A 22,481-nucleotide genomic window follows, 5' to 3' on the forward strand; every position below is an offset into this window, starting at 1 on the left:
TTTAATGAAAAGATGTCTGTGACAGGCTGGGACCTGTTTGTTACATTAAAAATCTATGTTAGCGAATGACTTAATTCAATTTAGCTTCCTGCAAATGCTCGACTGCGGCCAACTCAGCTCAACTCAACTCAACTCAGCTCAGCTCAACTGAGTAAAACACAGCTGGGACACTCCTAACAGTGTTTCCTTTCCTGGGCAGCCTCTGAGCCCAACCTGAAGCTGCGCTCCAGGCTAAAGCAGAAGGTGGCAGAGAGGAGGAGCAGCCCCCTCCTGCGCAGGAAGGACGGGCCCGTGGTGACGGCGCTCAAGAAGCGCCCGCTGGACGTCACAGGTACGGCGGGTAAGTGACAATTCCACAGTCCTTCAGCCCCTTCTCCCTTCCCAAAATGTCTCCTTGGTGTGTGCTTCAGCAGTGCTGGAACCCACTGAGGGCACTGGAATTGTCCAGCTGGGGGAGGCTGAGGTCAGGCCTCGTCCCCATCCGCAGCTCCCATCTCCGCTCCCTTTGACACACCTGGAGCTGTGTCATTTAGGATGGAAAATAGGAAAAGCTTCTTGACTCAGGAGCTTTACACATACAGCTGGATAAAACTTTTTTTTTTTTTGACTACTCAACTGACAGTTTCTTGTTGAAAAGTCCTGTCCTTCCAGAACCAAAGTTTGCAAGTGGGATCTGAGCAAAGAGCGTGATGAGATTACCATAAAGTTAATTCTTAGCACCATCTAGGGATGTCTCTGTGTAAGTACCACCCAGTGACAGCTTTGCCAGGCTTGTCTGGCTCTGAGGCACACAATCATCACTCCATCAAACTCAAAGTGAGCTCCGTTTAGACAGGGGAGTGGGTTTGGGAGACCCCGGGGTGCCTCAGCACTTCTCTGGGTCAGAGCCTCTCTGTTTGCAGAAGGGAAGGAGGATTTCAGGAGCTAAAAGCTGTGGAATCATAAAATATCCCGAGTTGGAAGGCACCCACAAGGATAACCCAGTCCAACCCTAGGCCTGCACAGGACACCCCAAAAATCTCAGCCTGTGCCTGAGAGAGTTTTCCATGAGTTCTGGCAGCCTTTCAGACCTGAAAATCCAATTTCCTTCACTCACACAGTGCTGTATGGCACATGGCTCCTGGGATAAATCAGCCTCTGCTGGCTGACCATTTTTTCCCTGCAATGACTTCAGAAATGGCAGTGGAAGCTCCCATTTCTCACTGGCATGGACACAGTTCAAGAAGCCACCCTGGAGCTTGTTTGAAAAGTAAAAAAGTAAAAAGAGGGGACTTTTAAACGGAAAATAAGTTTTATAAACAGTTCCACTTTGGGGAATAGAAATTATGTTTAATCCCTGAAGAACACAGGGGGTTCTGGTGGGACACTTTCCACTTGACCAGGTTGCTCCACCCTGGTTTTGAGCACTTCCAGGGATGGGGCAGCCACAGTTTCTCTGGACACCCTGTGCCAGGGCTTTATCACCCTCAGAGAGAAGAACTCCTTCCTGCAATTCCCTCTAAGCCTGCCCTGTGGCAGTGGGAAGCCATTCCCCCTGTCTCCTGTCCCTCCAGGCCCCTGTAAAAATGAGCTTTTATTCCTCCTGGAGCAGTGAGGAGCCTGTTGCAGCCTCAGCCACTGCAGCTGCTGGGAGATTCTCCTGCTGCGAATGGTTGGGGATGAGGAAAGTTGGAAAGAAATGGTTGGAATGTTATTAACCTTCCCAAATAAAAGGAGGAACACTGGCAGCTGTGCCATAGAGCAGGTGAGAGACCTTCTGAGGGAGGTCTGAGGCAAGGAGGTGTCTTTAGGGTTAGAGAGAAAGAGAGGCACTTCCAGAAGAATGAAGCAGAGCAACTCTGCCATCCTCCAGTCTGACCTCTTCAAACCTTCCATGCCTTTTATTATCTTTCAATCATATTTCGAGTTATTAATACACTCCAAGAGAAATCCCCATGGGGAGAAGACTTAAATATGCTGAGTGGGTACTTGGATAAACCATTTGAAAGTGTTTGTTGGTATTTTAAGAGCCCTGGGAAGATTTAGGGGGAAGAAGGGGAGGAGGAGGAGGAGGAGGAGGAGGGCTGCTTTCATCCAAAACAAAACTTGAGGGGTTGTTATCTGTGTAAATACCATCACAGAGATGGTTTCTAATGTTAAAAGTTGGTTTTGGGATGTGTTTTCCAGACTCTGCATGCAACAGCGCTCCTGGATCCGGTCCCAGCTCTCCGAACAACAGCTCCAACAACATCAGCACTGAGAATGGAATTGCAGGATCAGTCACCAGTATCCAGGCAGAGGTACAGAGCCCCCCTTCCCTCTGCTTTGTGACACCCCTCAGCTCGGGGAGAGTTTGGCAACTAAACCACACAAAAGGAAAAGCCCGACTTGTGACTCGGAGCAGACTTTGGGAATTACCTCTTATCTGTTTATTAAATCTGGTTTGGACCAGCTCACAGGCAGCTTGTGGTAGCTTGCAGTGGTTTTGTAGTGAGGGGAAAGTAAAAATAAAGGGATTCAGCAAGGTCAAATGCAAGTAGTTTAGTGTTTGGGGCTTTATTCCTGTATATAGGGTGGATTTATTGTGTGCAGTAGGATGGGCTTAATATGCCCAAACCATAATTGGATTAAAGGGGATGGATTTAAACTTTTCCTCCGCAACTGGGGATCTGAAAGCTTGGTGCCTTGTGCTGGTTTATAATCCCATAAAGTTTCACCATCACTTGAGGCATTGCTGGATGCCCAGGGCAGGGTGAGGTGGGGTTGGACTGAGCACAGCAGCTCCTGTGTTCAGGGATGTGGGAGCCAAGCTTTTCCAAGGGGTCTGGGCCATGTGAGCTGGCTCCCACTACAAACTTTGCCTCTAGAAAACCAGTGTGGTTGTCTGATGTTACTGGTGCATTTCTTTTCATCCAGCTTCCCATTAGCTGTTCTCCCCATGAATAGAGTCTGTCTTAACACCAGGGCTCCAAAAACAGGCTGGGGCTTGTTCTCCACAAATATTCCTTTAGAATTGAAAAGGCCTTCTGATGGTGGAAATGTCAGTCCTTATTGCTTTCTAGTTTTGTACAGATTTGCACTTTATTTTTATTTCTAATGTAGTGTAACAGTATTTAATATGGGGAACATGCCTCCTTCTCCACCCTCTGCCCTGCCAAATGATGCAGCACACGTTCCAGCCACTCTAATCTATAGCAAACCTTACAGATTTAGGTAATTAGTATGAAAATTAAGATGGTGGGAGGTGGGGGCTTCACTTGCCCCAGGAGGATGAGCACTGAGTTTTGGTTTTGCTGATCAGTCTTGTCTGTCCTTAGCAGATTGCAAATTCCCAGTTGCTGCTGATGGAAAAACCAGCAGGTTTGACAATTGTTTTTGTGACATAAACAGAGCAGGCAGCTTCCCAAAAGTCCCTGCAGGGCATTGGAATCAGGTGGTCTTTAAGGTCCCTTCCAGCCCAAATCATTCCATGAGGTCAGAGTGAACTCCTGCAGGTAAATGTGAAGCTGGAGCATCCTCCTCATCCATTTGATTTTTCAGCTTAATAATTAGAGCTGATCTAGACCCCAAACACTTAATCAAATGGACACTGATCACAAGAAAAAGTCTTTCCATCAACTGCTTGTAGTGCAGCTGGAATTTTGTGACTTAGGCTGAGGCACAAGCAGTAAAAATTATTTGGAAAAAAACCCCTGTCCTGCCCAAGCCTTTCCCCTTCCTAAAGAAAAATAACTCAGCATTTTATTTCAGCATTCATGTGTGATCCCAGCTGATCCATTGGCCTGTATTTGGGAAAAAAAATAAGTGTAGTTTGGTGCCTTTAAAATCCTCTTCTTCAGTAGGAGCTGTATGACCTGGGAGCTCAGGTGTTGGAGATTCTTTAATACCAAAATGGACCAGGACTTCCCAAGTTCCCACCATTCAGTGTTTGGAAATATCTGAGTGTTTCTGAAAAGATCATGTTGTGTTTTGTTCTTAGCTTCATGTTTCATTTTAAATGAGAAGTATATCTCACTGCTTCTTAAAGAGTTTGCTGCATCAGCCCTTGAGGCAGGTGTGTTGGAAGATGGTGCCCAAGTTCATTGTCTGAGTGCCTTCAGTGGGGAAAGACTGCAGCCCTGCCTCCTTTAGAGCAGGCACTTTCTGCTTTGAAATACTGTTTTTAAAGGTTTTTCCCTCTCTGAAAGGCACACTGCAGTTGGTACAAGGCTGTAAAAACTGCTGGAGTACAGCTGCAGACTGTGCATTCAGAAATGGCTGTGTGCAATTGAGCCCAGAGATGGGAGCTGTGTGTTTAAAGTGGTGATAATGCTGCCAAATCCCATATGCTCAGAGCATCAAGCTGCTGTGTTCTTCTCTCCTCTGTTTTTCTACAGCAAATCCCCAGGAGAGGCTTTGAGGCACAACTCCAGAGTATTGATTGTTCAAAGGGAAAATGGATGTAGTTTTGTTTCATTTATGATACCAGTAAAATATTTCATTCCTCTGCTGACAATAAGTATCTTATTTTCAATGGCACACTGACATTATGTAATTTAAATTAAAGCAAAATTGCCAGGAGTGTTCAAAAATCACTTGCAAAGAGAAGTGTGTGGGTACAAATAATCACATGGAGAGTCACTTTAGATTAGAGAGAAAAATAAAGTTTTTTTACAATGAATCTGTTAAAAATAAGGCACAGGCTGCCCAGAGAAGCTGTGGCTGCCTCATCCCTGGAGGTGTCCAGAGTCAGGCTGGATTTTGGGTTTGGAGCACCCTGAGATAGTGGAAGGTGTCCCTGCACATTGCAGGAGGTGGAACAGCCTGGCCTTGAACAATTCCAGGGATGAGACAGCCACAACTTAGGTACACATTGCCCCTTAATAGAATATTGAGTTAAACAAAACCCCCTTTTTCACTGCAGCACCTGAGTTTAACAGGCTTCTGCAGAAGTCTTCTCAAAGTCTAAATTCTATTTTATGTTGGAAAATCCCCTGCAGAGACCTCAGGGTGATCAGAGCCCTGGTTTCCTAACAGGAAAATCAGGCACTTTATTGTAATTTTTATAATGGGCTTTCTAGTGCGTATTTCAAATCAGTCTTGTTTAGAAATTAAAGGTATTTTTGCTAAAGTGTTCTTGCCTCAAATGCCTGTAAGATAACCGAGCAAATCTTGCATTTCACCCTGAAAATCAGGAAATAGCTCCATAAATGCAACCTTGAGGCTTTTGGATGGGATTTTGAAGTCTGATTTATGCTAACACACGCTAGTAAATAACATAAATTGTCTGTTATTTGCTAAAGAGAAAAACACCAATTGTAAAGCTTGTTTTTTTTTAAAGATAATTGGTTTTACCTTTAAAAATGCTTGGAGAAGGGCAAGTACCAAGGGAGTAGCTGTTCCAGGGGAGGTTTAGGATGGAGATCAGGAAAGGTTCTTTCCCCAGAGGGTGCTGGGAATGGGCACAGCCCCGAGGCTGCCAGAGCTCCAGGAGTGTTTGGACCCTGCTCCTAGGGATGCACAGGCTGGGATTGATTGCTGGGCTGTCTGTGCACTTCTGGAGACTCTGTGTCCCCTCCTGCTGCCCTGTCCCGGTGAGCGCTGTGCCCTGGGCACGGGCATGGCTCTGGGATGGGCTCTCACCAGGTTTTCTCTCTCCTTTCCAGACCAGCCTGGCTCACAGGCTCGTCAACCGCGAGGGCTCCGTGACGCAGCTCCCGCTCTACACCTCGCCCTCCCTGCCCAACATCACCCTGGGACTGCCTGCCACCGGCCCCTCCAGCGTGAGTGGGGCTGGGACAGGGCTGGGGTGCCTGGCTTCAGCCTCTGGGATGGCAGCGGGGCTGGGATCAGCCTCTGGGGTGGCAGGGATCAGCCTTTGGATGGAACTGGAGCTGGGATCAGCCTCTGGGGTATCACTAGGGTTGGGATCAGCCTCTGGGATGGCAGTGGAGCTGGGATCAAGGGCTGGGATGGCAGGGATCAGCCTTTGGGCTGTCAGTGGGGCTGGGATCAGCCTCTGGGATGTCACTGAATTGGGATCAGCCTCTGGGATATCACTAGGGTTGGGATCAGCTTGTGGGCTGTCAGTGGGACTGGGATCAGCTTGTGGGCTGTCAGTGGGACTGGGATCAGCTTGTGGACTGTCAGTAGGACTGGGATCAGCCTCTGGGATGTCACTAGGGTTGGGATCAGCCTCTGGGCCATCAGTGGGGCTGGGATCAGCCTCTGGGATGTCACTGAATTGGGATCAGCCTCTGGGATATCACTAGGGTTGGGATCAGCTTGTGGGCTGTCAGTGGGACTGGGATCAGCCTCTGGACTGTCAGTGCGGCTGGGATCTGCCTCTGGGATATCACTAGGGTTGGGATCAGCCTGTGGGATGGCACTGGGGCTGGGATCAGCCTCTGGGATATCACTAGGGTTGGGATCAGCCTCTGGGCCATCAGTGGGGCTGGGATCAGCCTCTGGGCTATCACTGGGGTTGGGATCAGCCTCTGGACTGTCAGTAGGACTGGGATCAGCCTCTGGGATATCACTAGGGTTGAGATCAGCTTGTGGGCTGTCAGTGGGACTGGGATCAGCCTCTGGACTGTCAGTGCGGCTGGGATCAGCCTCTGGGATGTCACTGAATTGGGATCAGCCTCTGGGATATCACTAGGGTTGGGATCAGCCTCTGGGATATCACTGGGGCTGGGATCAGCCTCTGGGATATCACTAGGGTTGGGATCAGCTTGTGGGCTGTCAGTGGGGCTGGGATCAGCCTCTGGGATGTCACTGGGCTGGGATCAGGCTCTGGGATGTCACTGAATTGGGATCAGCCTCTGGGATATCACTAGGGTTGGGATCAGCCTCTGGGCCATCACTGGGGCTGGGATCAGCCTCTGGGCTATCACTAGGGTTGGGATCAGCCTCTGGGCCATCAGTGGGGCTGGGATCAGCCTCTGGGCCATCACTGGGGTTGGGATCAGCCTCTGGGCTGTCACTGGGGTTGGGATCAGCCTCTGGGCTGTCTCCTAACCCCCGTGGCTGTGCGTTTGTAGGCGGGCCAAGCGCAGCAGGACGCAGAGAGGCTCGCAATCCCAGCCTTACAGCAGCGGATCTCCTTATTCCCTGGCACTCACCTCACTCCCTACCTGAGCACTACAACGTTGGAGAGGGATGGGGGAACTGCACACAACCCTCTCCTGCAGCACATGGTCCTACTGGAACAGCCAACTGCACAAACGCCCCTGGTCACAGGTGAGCGCTCCAGGGGCAGCACTGGGGCACCTGGAAAAGAGAGGGAACCAGCAGGGATCTGTTGGGCTGCTGTCAAGGCAGCCTCTAGGTCCTGCACCACCTGTACACCCCGCAGGTAGAACATAAAGCCTTGGTTTATTGATTCATTGATTAGTGGTGGTTTTTCCAAAAGCAGATCTCCCACCTCATTTTGGTGAGATGAAAATAAATGCTGTTATTCCACCAGGACAGCAAAGGTTGCTTGGTAAAAGCTGAGAACTCTGTTTTGTTTAGAGTTCTGACCAGTTCAGATCAAAGTGAGGGCAAAACAACATCTTCACAACTCCTGTTTTCCATGGATGGTTTCTATTCCATGAAAATACGAAAGGTTAAAATCACAGGTTAAAACACTTAGAATTCCTTAGAAAATTAAAAATTTCCTTAGAAAATCACAGGTTAAAGCACTTCCTTAGAATTCCTTAGAAAATTAAAATTTTCCTTAGAAAATCACAGGTTGAAACACTTCCTTTGCATCATTGATACAAACAGCAGAGCCGTGGCACAGGCAGCTGCCTGCCAGCAGATTGCATTTGTTTGTGTGTGCCTTCCCTTTGCAGGATGTTAACTGCCATGAGTCACTCCCAGTGCTGCACTTTCAGAATGAGCTACCTGTGGGAAGGCCTGTGGCTATAAATAAGCTGGATTGAAAGCAATAATTCCCACTGGGATGAGTTCCTGGCTTCCTGTGTGTGGTGCTGTGACAAAGGATGTTTGACGTGTTGGTTTTCCTTCCCTTCCTTCCATTTCTGTTGGAAGTTCTTGGGAGGTGTCAGCCCCTCTGCAGCACTGCTGGTTGTACGTCCAAATCCCAGGAATATCCATGGGGTTGGGATAAGCTTGGGAGCACATAGATATGGGGAGGCTGATGCCCAGAGGTGTGGTGTTTGCTTCTCTCAGTTTCCAGCATGCTGTGTTTGCTTGCAAGCAAATTCCTTCTACTCCACCTGCTCCGTGCGGGGCTTCCTAAAACAGTACAACGTGTTACAGCCCAGCCCTCAGGAGAAGGAGTCAGCACAGGGAAACAAGGACAAACACACGTTCCAGAGGCAGCAGCTGAGAGGCAGCAAGCTCACACGTGCTCCCCAAAGCCTTGAGTGCACGGCTAATATTTGGAAACTCCTTGGAAATAAAGTGGAGTTTGTTAGGATTCTGCTGGAGAGCCTTGAGCTCTGGAGATGGTCCCCTGGCAGCTGCAGAATTAGCTGTGATGGCTCTCTCTGGGCTGGAAGGTAGACATGGACAGTTTGGGAAGCTGGACTAGAATTCCTCAGCTGTGCCATTCCTCTTGGGAATGGTTACTCCAGATAGTATCCTCCATGTTGTGGTACATGCCCTGATGCTCCTTATTCCTGATGGAGCATACTCAGGGCTAGGAGCAGCCTGGGATAGTGGAAGGTGTCCTTGCCCATGGGAGGGGGTGGAATGACATGAGTTTTAAGGTTCCAGGATTCTGTGAACATGGTGTCTCCTGGAAAGCTTTCCCAGGAGCACCTTGGAGGAGGGTAGTCTTCCAAAATATCCTCTGCAAGCTCTGCTGTCTGATTGGAACTTCTGGGAGGAGGAGCTGTGCTCTCAGGGAAGAGGAACACATCTTTCCCAATGATCTATGTATTCATACACAGACCTGTGTGTGTGCACACCAACACCTGCAGGAGCATGCATTTATAAAATCAAATACCCTTTCACATGATCTGTTGCAGAAAAAGCAGAGAGTGGGAGAAACTCTCTTAGTCTACTGAGAAAAGAGGCTTTCCCATGAGTCAGCTCCTTCCACTAGGGCAGTTCTATGAATGGCTGGGAAAGGAGGTCACATCCTGAGACAGAAATGCCAAGGTGTTCATAATCCTCAGCATCCAGCTGGCTGCAGACTTCTGGGCAGCTTCTCCCTCTCCTAAAGCAAAGCCTGAGGAGAGCAGAGGGCTTCTTGTGACTGTAGGGAGGCAGCTGGTTCGTGCAGCTTGAATTGAACCTGGGATCAGTCCCTAAACCAAGGTGAGCCCTGAGGTTTAAACTCCAGACCAATGTGGTCCCCTGTAGCAACAGAAAGGTCAGTAAGGTGTTGCTGGATGTTTCCAGAGGGTCTCTGAGTCACCAAGCAGATCCAGAACTCAAAGCAAGCAGAGCATTGCTGTGTGCAGTGGTGATTAATTGATCTGCTCTCTCTCAAGGCAGCTCCAGCTGTAGAGGTGGCTGGGTTTGACGTGGTATCACTGTCACCGTCAGCGTTACTCAACAGCCGTTTTTTCCCTTCCTTCCTTCCTTCCTTCCTTTCTTCTTCCTTTCGTTTCTCCTCTGCTGTTTTTTCCTCCATATTATCTTCAGACTGGTATCTTTCAGGACTGCCCCTGCACGCACAGCCCCTGGTGGGTGGAGACAGGGTCTCCCCTTCGATCCACAAGCTGCGGCAGCACCGCCCGCTGGGGCGCACCCAGTCTGCTCCCCTGCCCCAGAACGCCCAGGCCCTCCAGCAGCTGGTCATCCAGCAGCAGCACCAGCAGTTCCTGGAGAAACACAAACAGCAGTTCCAGCAGCAGCAGCTGCACATCAACAAGGTGGGCACGGAGCTTTCAATGCCTTTTTTTCCTCCACAGCAGCCTCAAGCGTGCGATTTCGGGGTTTCTGGTGCAGATGTGTTTGTGGGCTCTACCTCCAACGTCCCTGGGATTCTCATCCTTGGACCTCTATCAGGCATGACAACACAAGGATGAATTTGTGAGGGAGGTTACTCAGATACACTGAAACATTTGCTGAAAGGCTTAGAGACTTAGGAGTGTTCACTTGGAGAAGAGGAGGCTCCAGGGAGAGCTCAGAGTCCCTGAAGGGGCTCCAGGAGAGCTGGAGAGGGACTGGGGACAACGGATGGAGGGACAGAACACAGGGAATGGCTCCCACTGCTAGAGGGCAGGGATGGATGGGATATTAGGAAGGAATTGTTCCCTGGCAGTGTCCCAGGCCAGGTTGGATGGGGCTTGGAGCACCCTGGGATAGTGGAAGGTGTCCCTGCCATGGCAGGGGGTAGAACTGCATCATCTCTAAGATCCACCCAAACTATTCTGGGATTTGTTCTGGTTTGAGGCTTTCTAAACACTCCTCCCAAGGAGTTCCAGTGGAGGCTCTCCTTAGGACAGCAGCAATTCCAGCAGCAGCTCTGTGGCTCAGGACAAGCCCGTGGCAGGCGGCCATTCAGATCACTGCTGTTCCATTTACAGCAGAGGTTCCTCCAAATATTTCCACCGTTCCAGTCCTGTGAGAAAACACAACTGCCAAGGGCTGGATCAAAGAGTGGGAGAAGCCACAACACCCCCCCACACACACACACACACACACCACCCCCAAACCCTTGTTTGTGGCCCGGGCTGAGGCGGGATGGTTACACAAGTCACTGACGTCAATGCTGTCCTCCTGGAGCACTGCCACCGCGGGTGCCAGCCCTGGCCCTGCACACAGGGCTCTGGGGAGCTGCTGCTCCACAGGGATCCCATTTCCTCCCCCTCCAAACACTCCCTGGCACCAGGGCCATGGGGTGTGGGGCAGGGAGTTGGGGCTCTTTGTTCAGGGAAGTTGTCAGCTGGAGGGATTTTTGGCGTGAAGGGTTTTAAAGCTTTTCCAAAGCCTTGGATGTGACGTATCTGCTGAGCTCATTCAGACTTTCTCCTGGACCTCCCAGGAGCTGGAGAGCCACTGGAGCACTCTGACTTCCAGCTTTGTCCATTGCTCTCCACAGCAAAATCAGGCAGAGAGGGTTTAATTAAACTGATTTCCCTGTGTTTGATTTATAGGAGTCATGAGTTAAAATCACTTCAGTGCTAGTGCTGCGTGCGTGTGGCAGATGTATCCCATGGGATAGCATCCAAGTGCTGACATGGGAAAAGACTTTTCCCAGATTGGGGATATTTTAGGACCCTCGTGTGTGTAGGAGAGTTAAATGATACTCCTGAAGTATTTTATATATTTATATACTCATAAATCAGGCTTTTCTTAATTCCAAATGTGATTTTCCAAATGTTGAGATTTTGGCCCTAAACGTTCCCTGTTAGGTGTCTGCAGCAGATGAAATTTTTGAGGGGACTGCAGCCAAAACAAGTCTTGCTGTTTCCAAGAAGGCAACTAAGGAAAAACATTTTGTTTTACATGAAAATATTAAGAATAATCATCCAAGTAGCTGTGGCTGCCCCTGGATCCCTGGAAGTGTCCCAGGCCAGGCTGGACGGGGCTTGGAGCAACCTGGGAGAGTGGAAGGTGTCCCTGGAATGGCAGAGGTGGAATGAAATGAACTTTAAGATCCCTTCTAACCCAGACCATTCTGTGATTTTCATTGAGCTGATATTCCACCATCAGCCTGTGCTTCTGTTTCCCACCTTTTTTTGCATGTTTAGTGTTTGACAGGGAAGTGCCAGGGGAGGTTTAGGTTGGAAAAGATCAGAAAAACTTTCTGCATTGAAGGGGTGCTCAGGCAGTGGCACAGTCACCATCCCTGGAAGTGTTCAGACAGCCTGTGGATGTGGCACTTGGGGACAGGGTTTGGGCTGGGTTTGGCAGTGCTGGGAGGACAGCTGGACTCGCTTGTGTGAGAGGGCTTTTCGAACCTTAAGGATTCTGTGATTTGTACTGTCAGAAGAACTTTTGCTCCAAGCCCCATCCAGCCTTGCAGGTGGGTTGTTCCCTCTCCTCCAAGCACAAAAGCTCCACAGTCTCCTGGTCCTTGCAGCTGTAGGACTGAGCCTGCCTCAGACAGTTGTTTTTCCCCTGCTGTCGCATCACTGCAGGGGGAAAACAAAACCAGATGAAGAGATTTCTGTAGGCTTTGGCTGCTGCAGAAGGCTCTGCCAGGTACTCTGGTGCCCAAGTCAGCCTCTCCCCATCATCCCTTGTCATCTCTTGTTTCTCCTTAGTTCATAAAAATTAAAAATCAGAACCCAAAGGGAACATGGGAAGAGCCATGTCGAGTCGAATGAGTTCAGCCTTTTTCCTGTGTTTTACTCATTTTCATCTAAGCTGTGTTCTATTTCTTCCTTGAGTTCATCCTTCACCTCCAGAGGGAGGAAAGGGAGGGTTCTGCTGGCTTCTGCACATCCTGGCGTGGTCAGGGCTGAGCTGACATCCTCCTTTGCTTCCTGGCTCCTCTCTTCCTCTGGCTTTCTGACCCATGGTGCCACCCCATTGATGGGGATCAGGGTCCCATCCAGCCCAAACCATTCTGGGGTTCCCTGGTTTTTCTGCTGGGAACTCCTCATTGATCTCTGATCTGTAAATAGATGTCTCTAACCTGTTGGTAGGACTTTCAAGGTCTTCAGTGTCCCAGGAATTTGCCACTGTGGAGAAAGGTGTCCTGGAGAGGATGGTGTGGAGTGATGGGCATGGCGATGCTCAGAGGTTGGATTTGATGGTCTTGGAGGTCTTCTCCATCCTTAATGATTCTGTGGTTCTATTTATCACATCTGCTGGACAAATCCAATGCTAGCTGAAATGTCACCAGTGAAAAATGCAGCTTTTTTTTCCCCCTCATGAAATGTTTCACAGAAAAATGATGAACTCTTTGGTTTCCCCTGTATTTATGACCTGACTTTGCTCTGTGTTTTTTGTTTTTTACTGTGGTGGTTTTTTTGGTTCTTTTTTGGTTTTTTTTTCCTGGGTTTTGATTTTGGGTTTTATTTTTTGGTTTCTGGGGCTTTTTGGGGGTTTTGTTGTTGTTGTGTTTTGGTGGGGGTTTTTTTCTTTGTTTGTTTGGTTTTTCTTTGGTTCGCTTTTTGTTTTGTTGTTTGTTTTTTTTTTTTAATTTCTGTTCTTTGTATTTCAAAGCTGTGGAGGAGAAATCTTGCCAGCTGCATGGAGCCTTTTAAAAATGCTTGTGACTAGAGAGCAGTAATTTATTCTGGAGTGAAGTCGTTGTCTGGCCGGGGCTGGAGAGAGGCAGTGCCTTTACCAGAGGTTTATGGTGGCAGCTCGTGACAGCCAGAGGCCACTGGGTATGAAAACAGAGGAGTAACCTCGTGGCAGAGGAAGCCAGACAGCTAATTAAGGCATGGAGAGGTTATTTATGGTGCTTTGTGCCTACTATTTCAGATATATTTACAAGCATTCTCAGTGCTGCCATTCCAGCCAGCCCCTCGCACTTTTATTCCCTCGGATTTTAAACGGCACGAGCACGTGCTCGTAAAACTGCACAAATGGAAGATTTTTAGGGAGCTTGGATGGGCCTGGCATGCAGATACTGAGTGTTTTATGTGGAATTTGTTGGTAAGAAAGTGTCTTCTCTGCAAAATCTTCCTTTGAGGGTGGGGTTGCAACAACTGGAACTAGAATGTCTGAAATGTCCTTGCCATCGGCCACTTGGTCTTCTCAGCCTTCGCCGTGGCTGGCATTTAATTCCTACATTTTTAAGGAGTAGGAATAATTTAAAACTTCCAGGGAACTACACTGCCTCTCATTCCCATTAGGTATGACAGTGGCACTCTAAGTTATTTTTCCCAGCAATTACCTCGTGCAGTTCAGAAGTTCAAAAGGCATAAGTTCAAAAGCTTGAGACCTTCGATCCAAGCAGGAAAAAAACCCCAAAACAAGCAGCAGATGGTTTATGATAATTTAATTATCTTTAAAACAGATAATATTCATCAAGCCTAAGAGGGCTTAAGGAAAATTGGTAGAAGAACTTTTAGCTTAATGTGGTTTGGTTATTCAGTGTGTGTTATAAGGAATTAAACTGTGAGGGGCAGGGGAACCTCACAAAAATCCTTGAGGGGTTTTGATCCCTGAATCTTTGCAGGGACCTCCTGAGGTCACTGAGGGCAATGTCCTCCCTCTAACAGGTTGCCCAAGGATCTCCAAGGATGAAGATTCCAAAACTTCTATGAAGAACCTGTTCAAGTGTTTGACCAACCTCACAGGAAAAAAAAAAAAACTTTTATTGTGTTCAGAAAGAATTTTATGAGTTTTAATTTGTTCCCATGGCCTTTTGTCCCATCACCTGTGAGTGCAACCTGTGAGAGTCCCATGGACTTAAGGATGTCCAGGTCTTTAAGTGGTAATTCCTTCACCAAGGGAGGTTTTCTTTGTTCAAGACTTTGCCTCTGGTGTCAGAGTTCCAGGGATTCCTGAAGGATTGTCTTAAATAAGGCATTAATTCTATCTCATGTGCCTTCCGTCATTCAGCAGGGGCACCAGGATCTCCTTAGCCTTCCTCTTTTCTTGCTTCATGTCCCTTGCCAGATTCACTCCATTCCTGCCCCTCTGCCTTGCTTAGGTAATATGGCAGAGCCTTCTTTCCTGCTTTTGGGGGAGGAAAAGGCTTAGTTCCAGATTGGAGCCACTGTTCTTCAAAGAGCAAGTTACTGACAAATAGTCCCTCCTCCTGCATGTGTTCAATAACCATGTTTTGATTTAACTTTATTAGATTTAAAATCAATATTGCTTACCATACCGATGACCTAATCCTCATTAAACCTTGCCCCGACAACTTTCAAAGTGCAGCAGTTTCTTTATAAGCCTGTTTGAAACAGGGGCAGCCTGAGCTCTTTGAAAGGGAGGAAATGGATTGGTGTTCCTACTCTGGAGTTGAAAACAGGTCACATTTGGTTTTTTTTTTTTTTATATCCCAAATAAAAATCGTAAGCAGTCTGAGACAGAGAACTGTGAATTTTATCTTGCCAAGGAACTTACAAAAAGCCTGAGTGAATTACAGTGAGAATTAAATTGTTCCTTTAGGTTTAGGAGCTCCTCTCTGAGACGTTTACTGTGTCTGGTAAGGAAGGTCAGGTTAGAACAATGCTGCTCTTGAGGTTTGCTCTCAGCTGCATGTCCTGAGTTCCCTCTTAACCAGCTCCATAAGAGTACAGATCTTCAAGTAATCATTATTTCAGCCTCACAGAAAAAATTCAGGGAGTGATCCGAGGTGATGTTGAGCAAACAGGCAGCAGAAGCCCTGCTGGAGGGTTTGTGTCCCCGGTATTCTTTCAGAATTTAATTGCCAAACATCTCGATGGGTTTGTGAATGGAGTAGCATCTGGAAGCGTGCAGGAACAAGAGGCTCTTATTCCTTCAGAGAGAGGATGAAGTGGAAAATAAGGAGGTGTCATCAGTCAGGACGCAGGATTTCGGAGCCTTCGATGCCAGGGTTACCCTGACCTTAATACACAATAACTCAGAGCTGCTCCTTCCCTTCAGCCTGGAGAGCAGAGCGAGCTTTCCCCAGGGCGGGAGGCAGCTCTGATGAGTTTGTGCTTCTTTCAGATCATCTCCAAGCCCGCCGAGCCGGCGCGGCAGCACGAGAGCCACCCCGAGGAGACGGAGGAGGAGCTGCGCGAGCACCAGGCGCTGCTGGAGGAGCCCTACGGCGAGCGGGCCGCGGGCCACAAGGAGCCCCCAGCGCTGGCCAGCCTGGTGCAGGTCAAACAGGAGCCCATCGAGAGCGACGAGGAGGAGGCAGAGCCCCAGCAGGAGCTGGAGGCCGGCCAGAGGCAGGCGGAGCAGGAGCTGCTCTTCCGCCAGGTCTGGCGCTCGCGCGGTCGGGAGACGCGGGTTTGGGCTTGGGAGTCACCTCATGCTGCTCTGAGGGGAAACAGCTCCCGAGGGGTGGCTGGGTACAGGAACCCCGTGTAAAATCAGCTGATTCCTTCCCTGGAGTCACCTACCAGGAGGGTTGGCTGGTTACAGAAACCCCATATAAATTCAAGTGATTCCTTCCCTGGAGTTACCTACCAGGAGAGTTGGCTGGTTACAGGAACCCAACGTAAAATCAAGTGGTTCCTTCCCTTCAGTCACCTACCAGGAGGGTTGGCTGGTTTCAGGAACTCCATGTAAAATTGAGTGATTCCTTCCCTGGAGTTACCTACCAGGAGGGTTGGCTGGTTACGGGAACCCCATGTAAAATCGAATGATTCCTTCCCTAGAGTCACCTACCAGGAGGGTTGGTTGGTTACATACAGGAACCCCATGTAAAATCAGCTGATTCCTTCCCTGGAGTTGCCTACCAGGAGGATTGGCTGGTTACAGGAACCCTGTGTAAATTCAGGTGATTCCTTCTCTGGAGTCACCTACCAGGAGGATTGGCTGGTTACAGGAACCCTGTGTAAATTCAAGTGATTCCTTACCTGGAGTCACCTATCAGGAGGGTTGGCTGGTTACAGGAACTCCATGTAAAATCAAGTGATTCCTTCTCTAGAGTCACCTACCAGGAGGGTTGGCTGGTTACAGGAACCTGATGTAAATTCAGGTGATTTCTTCCCTTGAGTCACTTACCAGGAGGATTGGCTGGTTACATACAGGAACCCTGTGTAAATTCAAGTGATTCCTTCCCTGGAGTCACCTACCAGGACGATTGGCTGGTTACAGGAACCTGGTTTAAATTCAGGTGATTCCTTCTCTGGAGTTACCTACCAGGAGGGTTGGCTGGTTACAGGAACCCCATGTAAAATCACAGGAGACTGTATTTTGGTTTAATGATTTAAAACTAATTTCTCCAGAGAAAGACTGTGGTGGTGTTTGCAGGGGTCCCAGGATGAGGGAAGATACAAGAATGTTGACTCCATGTTTCAGAAGGCTTGATTTATTATTTTATGATATATATTATATTAAAACTATAGTAAAAGAATAGAAGAAAGGATTTCATCAGAAGGCTAGCAAGAAGTAGAAAAAGAAGGAATGATAACAAAAGCTTGTGACTGACTGAGACAGTCTGGACAGCTGGGCTATGATTGGCCATTAATTACAAGCAACCACATGAGACCAATCCCAGATGCACCTGTTGCATTCCACAGCAGCAGATAACCACTGTTTGCATTTCATTCCTGAGGCCTCACAGCTTCTCAGGAGAAAAAATCCTAAGGAAAGAATTTTTCATAAAACATGAGACTGCACATAAGAGAACAGGGCACAAGTGGAGGGTGTTCCTGCTTCAGAATTAGAGAACCTGGAGCCTCCAACCAGGCTCACTTCTGAGGGAAAACACCCGAGGCTTGTGGATTGCAGGTGATAAATCCAATAACAAGGGAGCACAGTGTAATGGTGCTGGTCCATTTCCTCCAGGAATGTCATTGTGATGTTGCTGAGGAGCCTGTCCAGCTGATGGTGTGGCTGCAGAGAGAAGCAGCTCAGTTCAGAGCTCCCTGTCCAGCCTGGGATCCAGCTGAGTGGGACTCGTTCCATGGCCTGGACTTTTTCACTGTAAAATGTCCCAGAGCAGCGGGGTGGGAGGAAGAGGAGGGAGCTGTGGGGGAGGATGGAGCTGCCCCTGGCAGTGACGCTGTCAATGTGCACCAGCTCAGGCTGGGGCTCTGTGTGTTGTGCCAGTCTGAAATGTCACATCTTCCTTTGATGCGCGCGAGGGAAAGGAGTCCAAGCCTGGAACCCTTCACAAACCCTTTTGGCAAGGCCCTTTCAGCAACTGCCTGCTTCTGTTGCCCACAGCAAGCCCTGCTCCTGGAGCAGCAGAGGATCCACCAGCTGAGGAACTACCAGGCGTCGCTGGAGGCGGCCGGCATGCCCGTGTCCTTCGGGGGACACCGGCCCCTGTCGCGGGCACAGTCCTCCCCTGCCTCAGCCACCTTCCCCATGTCCGTGCAGGAGCCTCCCACTAAGCCAAGGTTCACAACAGGTGAGCTTTTTGGGGGGCTCTGGGCTGGGGGGGGCTCTGCTCACTGGTTTGTTTTACACTGAGCCGTTCTGTGAGGGCACGGAAAAGAGGGAATGACTTTAGGATGGAGGGAGTGGTAGGTGGGATGTTGGAAGGAAATCCTGCCCTGCCAGGTTGCTCACAGTAGCTGTGGCAGCCTCATCCCTGAAAGTGTCCAAGGCCAGGTTGGACAGGGCTTGGAGCCCCCTGGGATAGTAGAAGGTATCCCTGCCCTACCCACAAGGTGAGCTTTAAGGTCTCTTCCAACCCAAACCATTCCATGGAGATGGTTCTATGATTTTCTAGCCCGTCCCTGCAAATCTGTAAGCGTGGGCTCTGCGTCTCATCCCCGTTTGGGTACTCCATAACATCCTGCCTTCCTCAAGGAGCACACTGAGTCATCCCTCTTGTCCTGCTTGTCCCTTCCTCTGAGCTAAAATACCCTGCACACACACAGAGCAGCAGCAAAGCAAAAATACCCTGCACACACACACAGCAAAAACACCCTGTACACACACACACAGAGCAGCAAAAATACCTTGCACACACACACAGAGCAAAAACACCCTGTACACACACACACAGCAGTACAGCAAAAACACCCTGCACACACACACAGCAGCAGCACAGCAAAAATACCATGCACACACACAGACCACAGCAAAAATACCCTGCACACACACACACAGACCACAGCAAAAATACCCTGCACACACACAGAGCAAAAACACCCTGTACACACACACACACAGCACAGCAAAAATACCCTGCACACACACACACAGAGCAGCAAAAATACCCTGCACACACACATAGAGCAAAAACACCCTGTACACACACACACAGCAGTACAGCAAAAATACCCTGCACACACACATACACACAGCAAAAATACCCTGCACACACACAGAGCACAGCAACAATACCCTGCACATATACACAGCAAAAATACCCTGCACACTCAGAGCAGCAGCCCAGCAAAAATACCCGGCACACACACAGAGCAAAAACACCCTGTACACACACACGTACACACAGCAGAAATACCCTGCACACACACAGCACAGCAAAAATACCCTGCACACATACACGGCAAAAATACCCTGCACACACACAGCAGCAGCACAGCAAAAATACCATGCACACCCACAGAGCAGCAGCACAGCAAAAATACCTTGCACACACATACAGCACAGCAAAAATACCCTGCACACACACACATACACACAGCAAAAATACCCTGCACACACACATACAGCACAGCAAAAATACCCTGCACACACACAGACCACAGCAAAAATACCCTGCACACACACACAGCAAAAATACCCTGCACACACAGAGCAGCAGCCCAGCAAAAATACCCTGCACACACACAGAGCACAAACACCCTGCACACACACACAGCAGCACAGCAAAAATACCCTGCACACACACACAACAAAAATACCCTGCACACAAACACAGCAGCACAACAAAAATACCCTGCACACACACAGAGAGCAGCAGCACAGCAAAAATACCCTGCACACACACAGAGCAAAAACACCCTGCACACACACACAGCAGCACAACAAAAATACCCCGCACACACCCATAGCACAGCAAAAATACCCTGCACACACACAGAGCAGCAACCCAGCTCTGGAGCAGTGTCTCAGGCACACAGAACGAGTCCCAGGCTGGGACTGAGCTGATTTAGAGGCAAGGCAGGGAGAGCCAGTGCTCCTCAAGGACAGAGTGCCAAATGCAAAGCTGCCTCTGTTTCCTCCACATTCTCCAGTCCCTCCCATAGCATAATCTCATGATGTACTCCAGGCTCCCTGCCAGCCTCCCCTCCTCCTGCCACACAGGTTGGGAAAAACCAGGTGGGCAGGTGATTCCAGCTTGTCGTGAGGATACAGAGACCAAAGGGTGTTTGCTTCCATGTGGAGGAAAATGATGAGTGCAGTCCTGTGTTTGTCTGGTGGAAAGCACAAGTGCAAAATAGGTGTTGATCCCCATCCCTTGGAAGTGTTCACAGCCAGGATGGAGCAGCCTGGGGTAGTGGAATTTGTCCCTGCCCACAGCAGGGGAGGAATAAGATGGGCTTTAAGGTCCCTCCCAGCCCAAACCACCCTGGGATTCTGTGATCTCCCCACCAAGATTTAAAGCAAAAAACCTAATTGTTCTTCCTGTATCCTGACAGCCAACTTTTCTACTCCAAAATCCTTTCTGTTTCTTCAATGCCCTCAGCAACAACTGAAAGTTGATTTTCCCTGCAACTCCTCAAGCCCTGTGCTGGGTGGTGAGGACTGATTTCAAAGTCCGCCTTCTTCCCCAAATGTCAGGCTCTTACTTTGTGAATGAACAGTTTGCAACATGATGTGTTCCCTGGGAAAAGGAAAAGGAAGGGGGGGGGAATCCACAACGCCCAAATAAGTCGCAAAAGAGCGACTCATGATGTTATTTCCCTTTCACTTCTGCTTTTATTCCATTTTTAACCTACACTTCTTGCATCACTCGGCTCAGCGCTGTGAATCGGGTTTATTTTCAGGCCCTGGTGGTGTAGTAATAGTGGCATGTTCAGTGTTCCTCAGCTCCTGGCTGCAGGCAGGGTGGGAAGCATGTGCTGGCAGTTCTGGAAAAACCCAGGGAATGGCTCAAGTTTTGCAAATCAGCCCTTTAAAGTCCCAGTTTGCTGTTAAGGTTTAACCCAGAATTTCAGCAGAACTGCATTTCAAATGCAGTCGATTCTGGCCAGATTAAAAGATTTTGGCTTTTGCCAGGGGTGCAAGGAAAAGTCCCCTGGCTTTTGAATGAAACTTTAGATTCTAATACACTTAACCCCAAACCTTGAGGCTTTAAAAACAAGGAAGCCTGGCCCTGCTTGAAGGGATTATTCATTCCTTCTCCTTCTTCCCTCCTCCTCTGCCGGTATTGAAGCTGCCCAATCAATCACATGCAAGACTCTGAACATAGAAATAAATAACATATCCTAGCAGAGGATCTGTGTTTGACTCAGATCTGTGCCTCTGAATTTCATTCAAAATTGCAGGCAGTAGTAAGAGTGCAGATTTGAGAGCTGTGCTGCTTGGAAAAGATGCTGTTCCAGTATCAGGATTTGTTTTCCTCAGAGGCAGGGTTTGATATACTAAAAAGGTGGCTGAAAATAAGGAGTAGAATATCACACTGCTTTTATCCAGCACTGCACAGGGTGATGAGGTGCAGAATGCTTCAGGTAGTTCACCTGTAAAATACCATTTTCACAACATTTATCCTCATTAAGATTCCAAAGACCTGACTTTTCTTTTTCCTTCAGTCTCTGCATTTATGCTGGGTGAATGGAGAAGGAAAAACACAATAAAATCAGGCATTCACTGGCACTCATTAAGGTGTAAAGCATAAAGGTAAGGCCTCTGTACTAGTCCTAAAACCAGTCCTAGGTCTGGTTTAATTAACCTGCACTGTCTGTGTAGGAGAACCAGGGGACAAAAGCCCTCTGCCATGGGCATGGGAGCAGGAGAAAGGAAAGGCATTTCAGCTGCTGAGCATGTGTGAGTGAAATTGCCTCATGTTTTGTTGGAGTTGTCCACGGCCGCGTGTTGGAGATTGTATTTCTGGAGGTGGATGCTAAAGCTTAATCACCAGGATTGAGCCATTCTGTGCAAGGCAGGAAATTAAAGTCTTGGGTGTTTTTCAAAAGCAAGCAGTGCTGAAGTGCATCAGGCTTCTTTTTCCTGAGGAAAACCCATCTGGCTGATAAGTGCTTTGGAGACTGATGCTGAGGCAGAGGAATGAGGGTTGGAATTGGTGTGAGGGTTTGGTGAGAGGGCTGCAGGAAGCAGACTTCATTGCATGGCCCTAATGAAGCCAGCCGCGATCGCTCTGGATGGGAACGCAGCCACTGTCCAACAGACAAAGGAATCGTTCCTCCTTTTCATGTTTGGTTTATTATACAGAAATAACACAGAGAGCTGGTGCTCTTCCTGGACTGAGTTAGCTGCAGACAGCTGCAAGTTCTGGGGTTGATGTGTGTTTGATTTTCCTGTCTCTCTCGGTGACCAGCACCTGAGACTTCAAAGGTCTGGGGTAAAGAGCTGCATCCTGCAGCTCTCTAGCATGATGTCCATTACTCCACATCAAAGGGAGAGCTGTGCCCTTCCTGGATCCTTGCAGCCATCAGTTTGATGTCCTGAAGCATGACATTTAATTTTCCTTCCTCCCAGAAAGCAGGTCCTTGAACTCGCCCTCTCTAGCTCCAGCAGCCCCTGTGACTTTAATGAACACTCGTGCCTGCCCTGTTCTGTGCACTTGAATAAGGATCCTCAGGTTAGGCCATTAATTTGCATAGCTCCAATTATCCAGTCTCTGATCTCCTGCAAAAATGGGTCCACAAATTATTCTGATGTTCTGCATTAAAGGGTTTTTCCTTTCTGATGAAGGCATTTATTCTCTCCTGTGCCGAGCAATATAATTATCTGAACCTCAGATCATATGTTTGTTCTGCCAAGAAAAGCCAGTTGGTTTTGCTTTAGTGCTGACCTTTAAAAATTATTGTTCTTATGTCTGAAAAGAGCCTTGCTTCCAGCACCACTTCAATTAACTTGTAACAGCCAGTGTAGTTTTGTATTTTGAGCTTAAATTGCCGAGCTTC

At 48.6% G+C, this 22,481-nt stretch overlaps 1 protein-coding gene across 7 annotated transcripts in view; it reads left to right on the forward strand.

Moving 5' to 3' along the window:
- The window catches only part of HDAC4 (histone deacetylase 4), a 186,305-nt gene that overhangs the window by 128,510 nt on the left and 35,314 nt on the right, over nt 1–22,481 (forward strand). For 5 of the 7 annotated variants that reach the window (XM_063162701.1, XM_063162702.1, XM_063162696.1 and 2 more), the window contains 7 exons: nt 200–340; nt 2,167–2,279; nt 5,625–5,741; nt 7,002–7,200; nt 9,562–9,791; nt 15,466–15,723; nt 17,641–17,827. In XM_063162701.1, the coding sequence (XP_063018771.1) occupies nt 200–340; nt 2,167–2,279; nt 5,625–5,741; nt 7,002–7,200; nt 9,562–9,791; nt 15,466–15,723; nt 17,641–17,827 (1,245 nt within the window). The remainder of the gene's footprint in view (nt 1–199; nt 341–2,166; nt 2,280–5,624; nt 5,742–7,001; nt 7,201–9,561; nt 9,792–15,465; nt 15,724–17,640; nt 17,828–22,481) is intronic. The other 2 variants (XM_063162700.1, XM_063162703.1) reach the window with 1 other exon arrangement.

This window comes from Melospiza melodia, chromosome 8, assembly GCF_035770615.1.
Source record: "Melospiza melodia melodia isolate bMelMel2 chromosome 8, bMelMel2.pri, whole genome shotgun sequence".
Lineage (NCBI taxonomy): Eukaryota > Metazoa > Chordata > Aves > Passeriformes > Passerellidae > Melospiza > Melospiza melodia.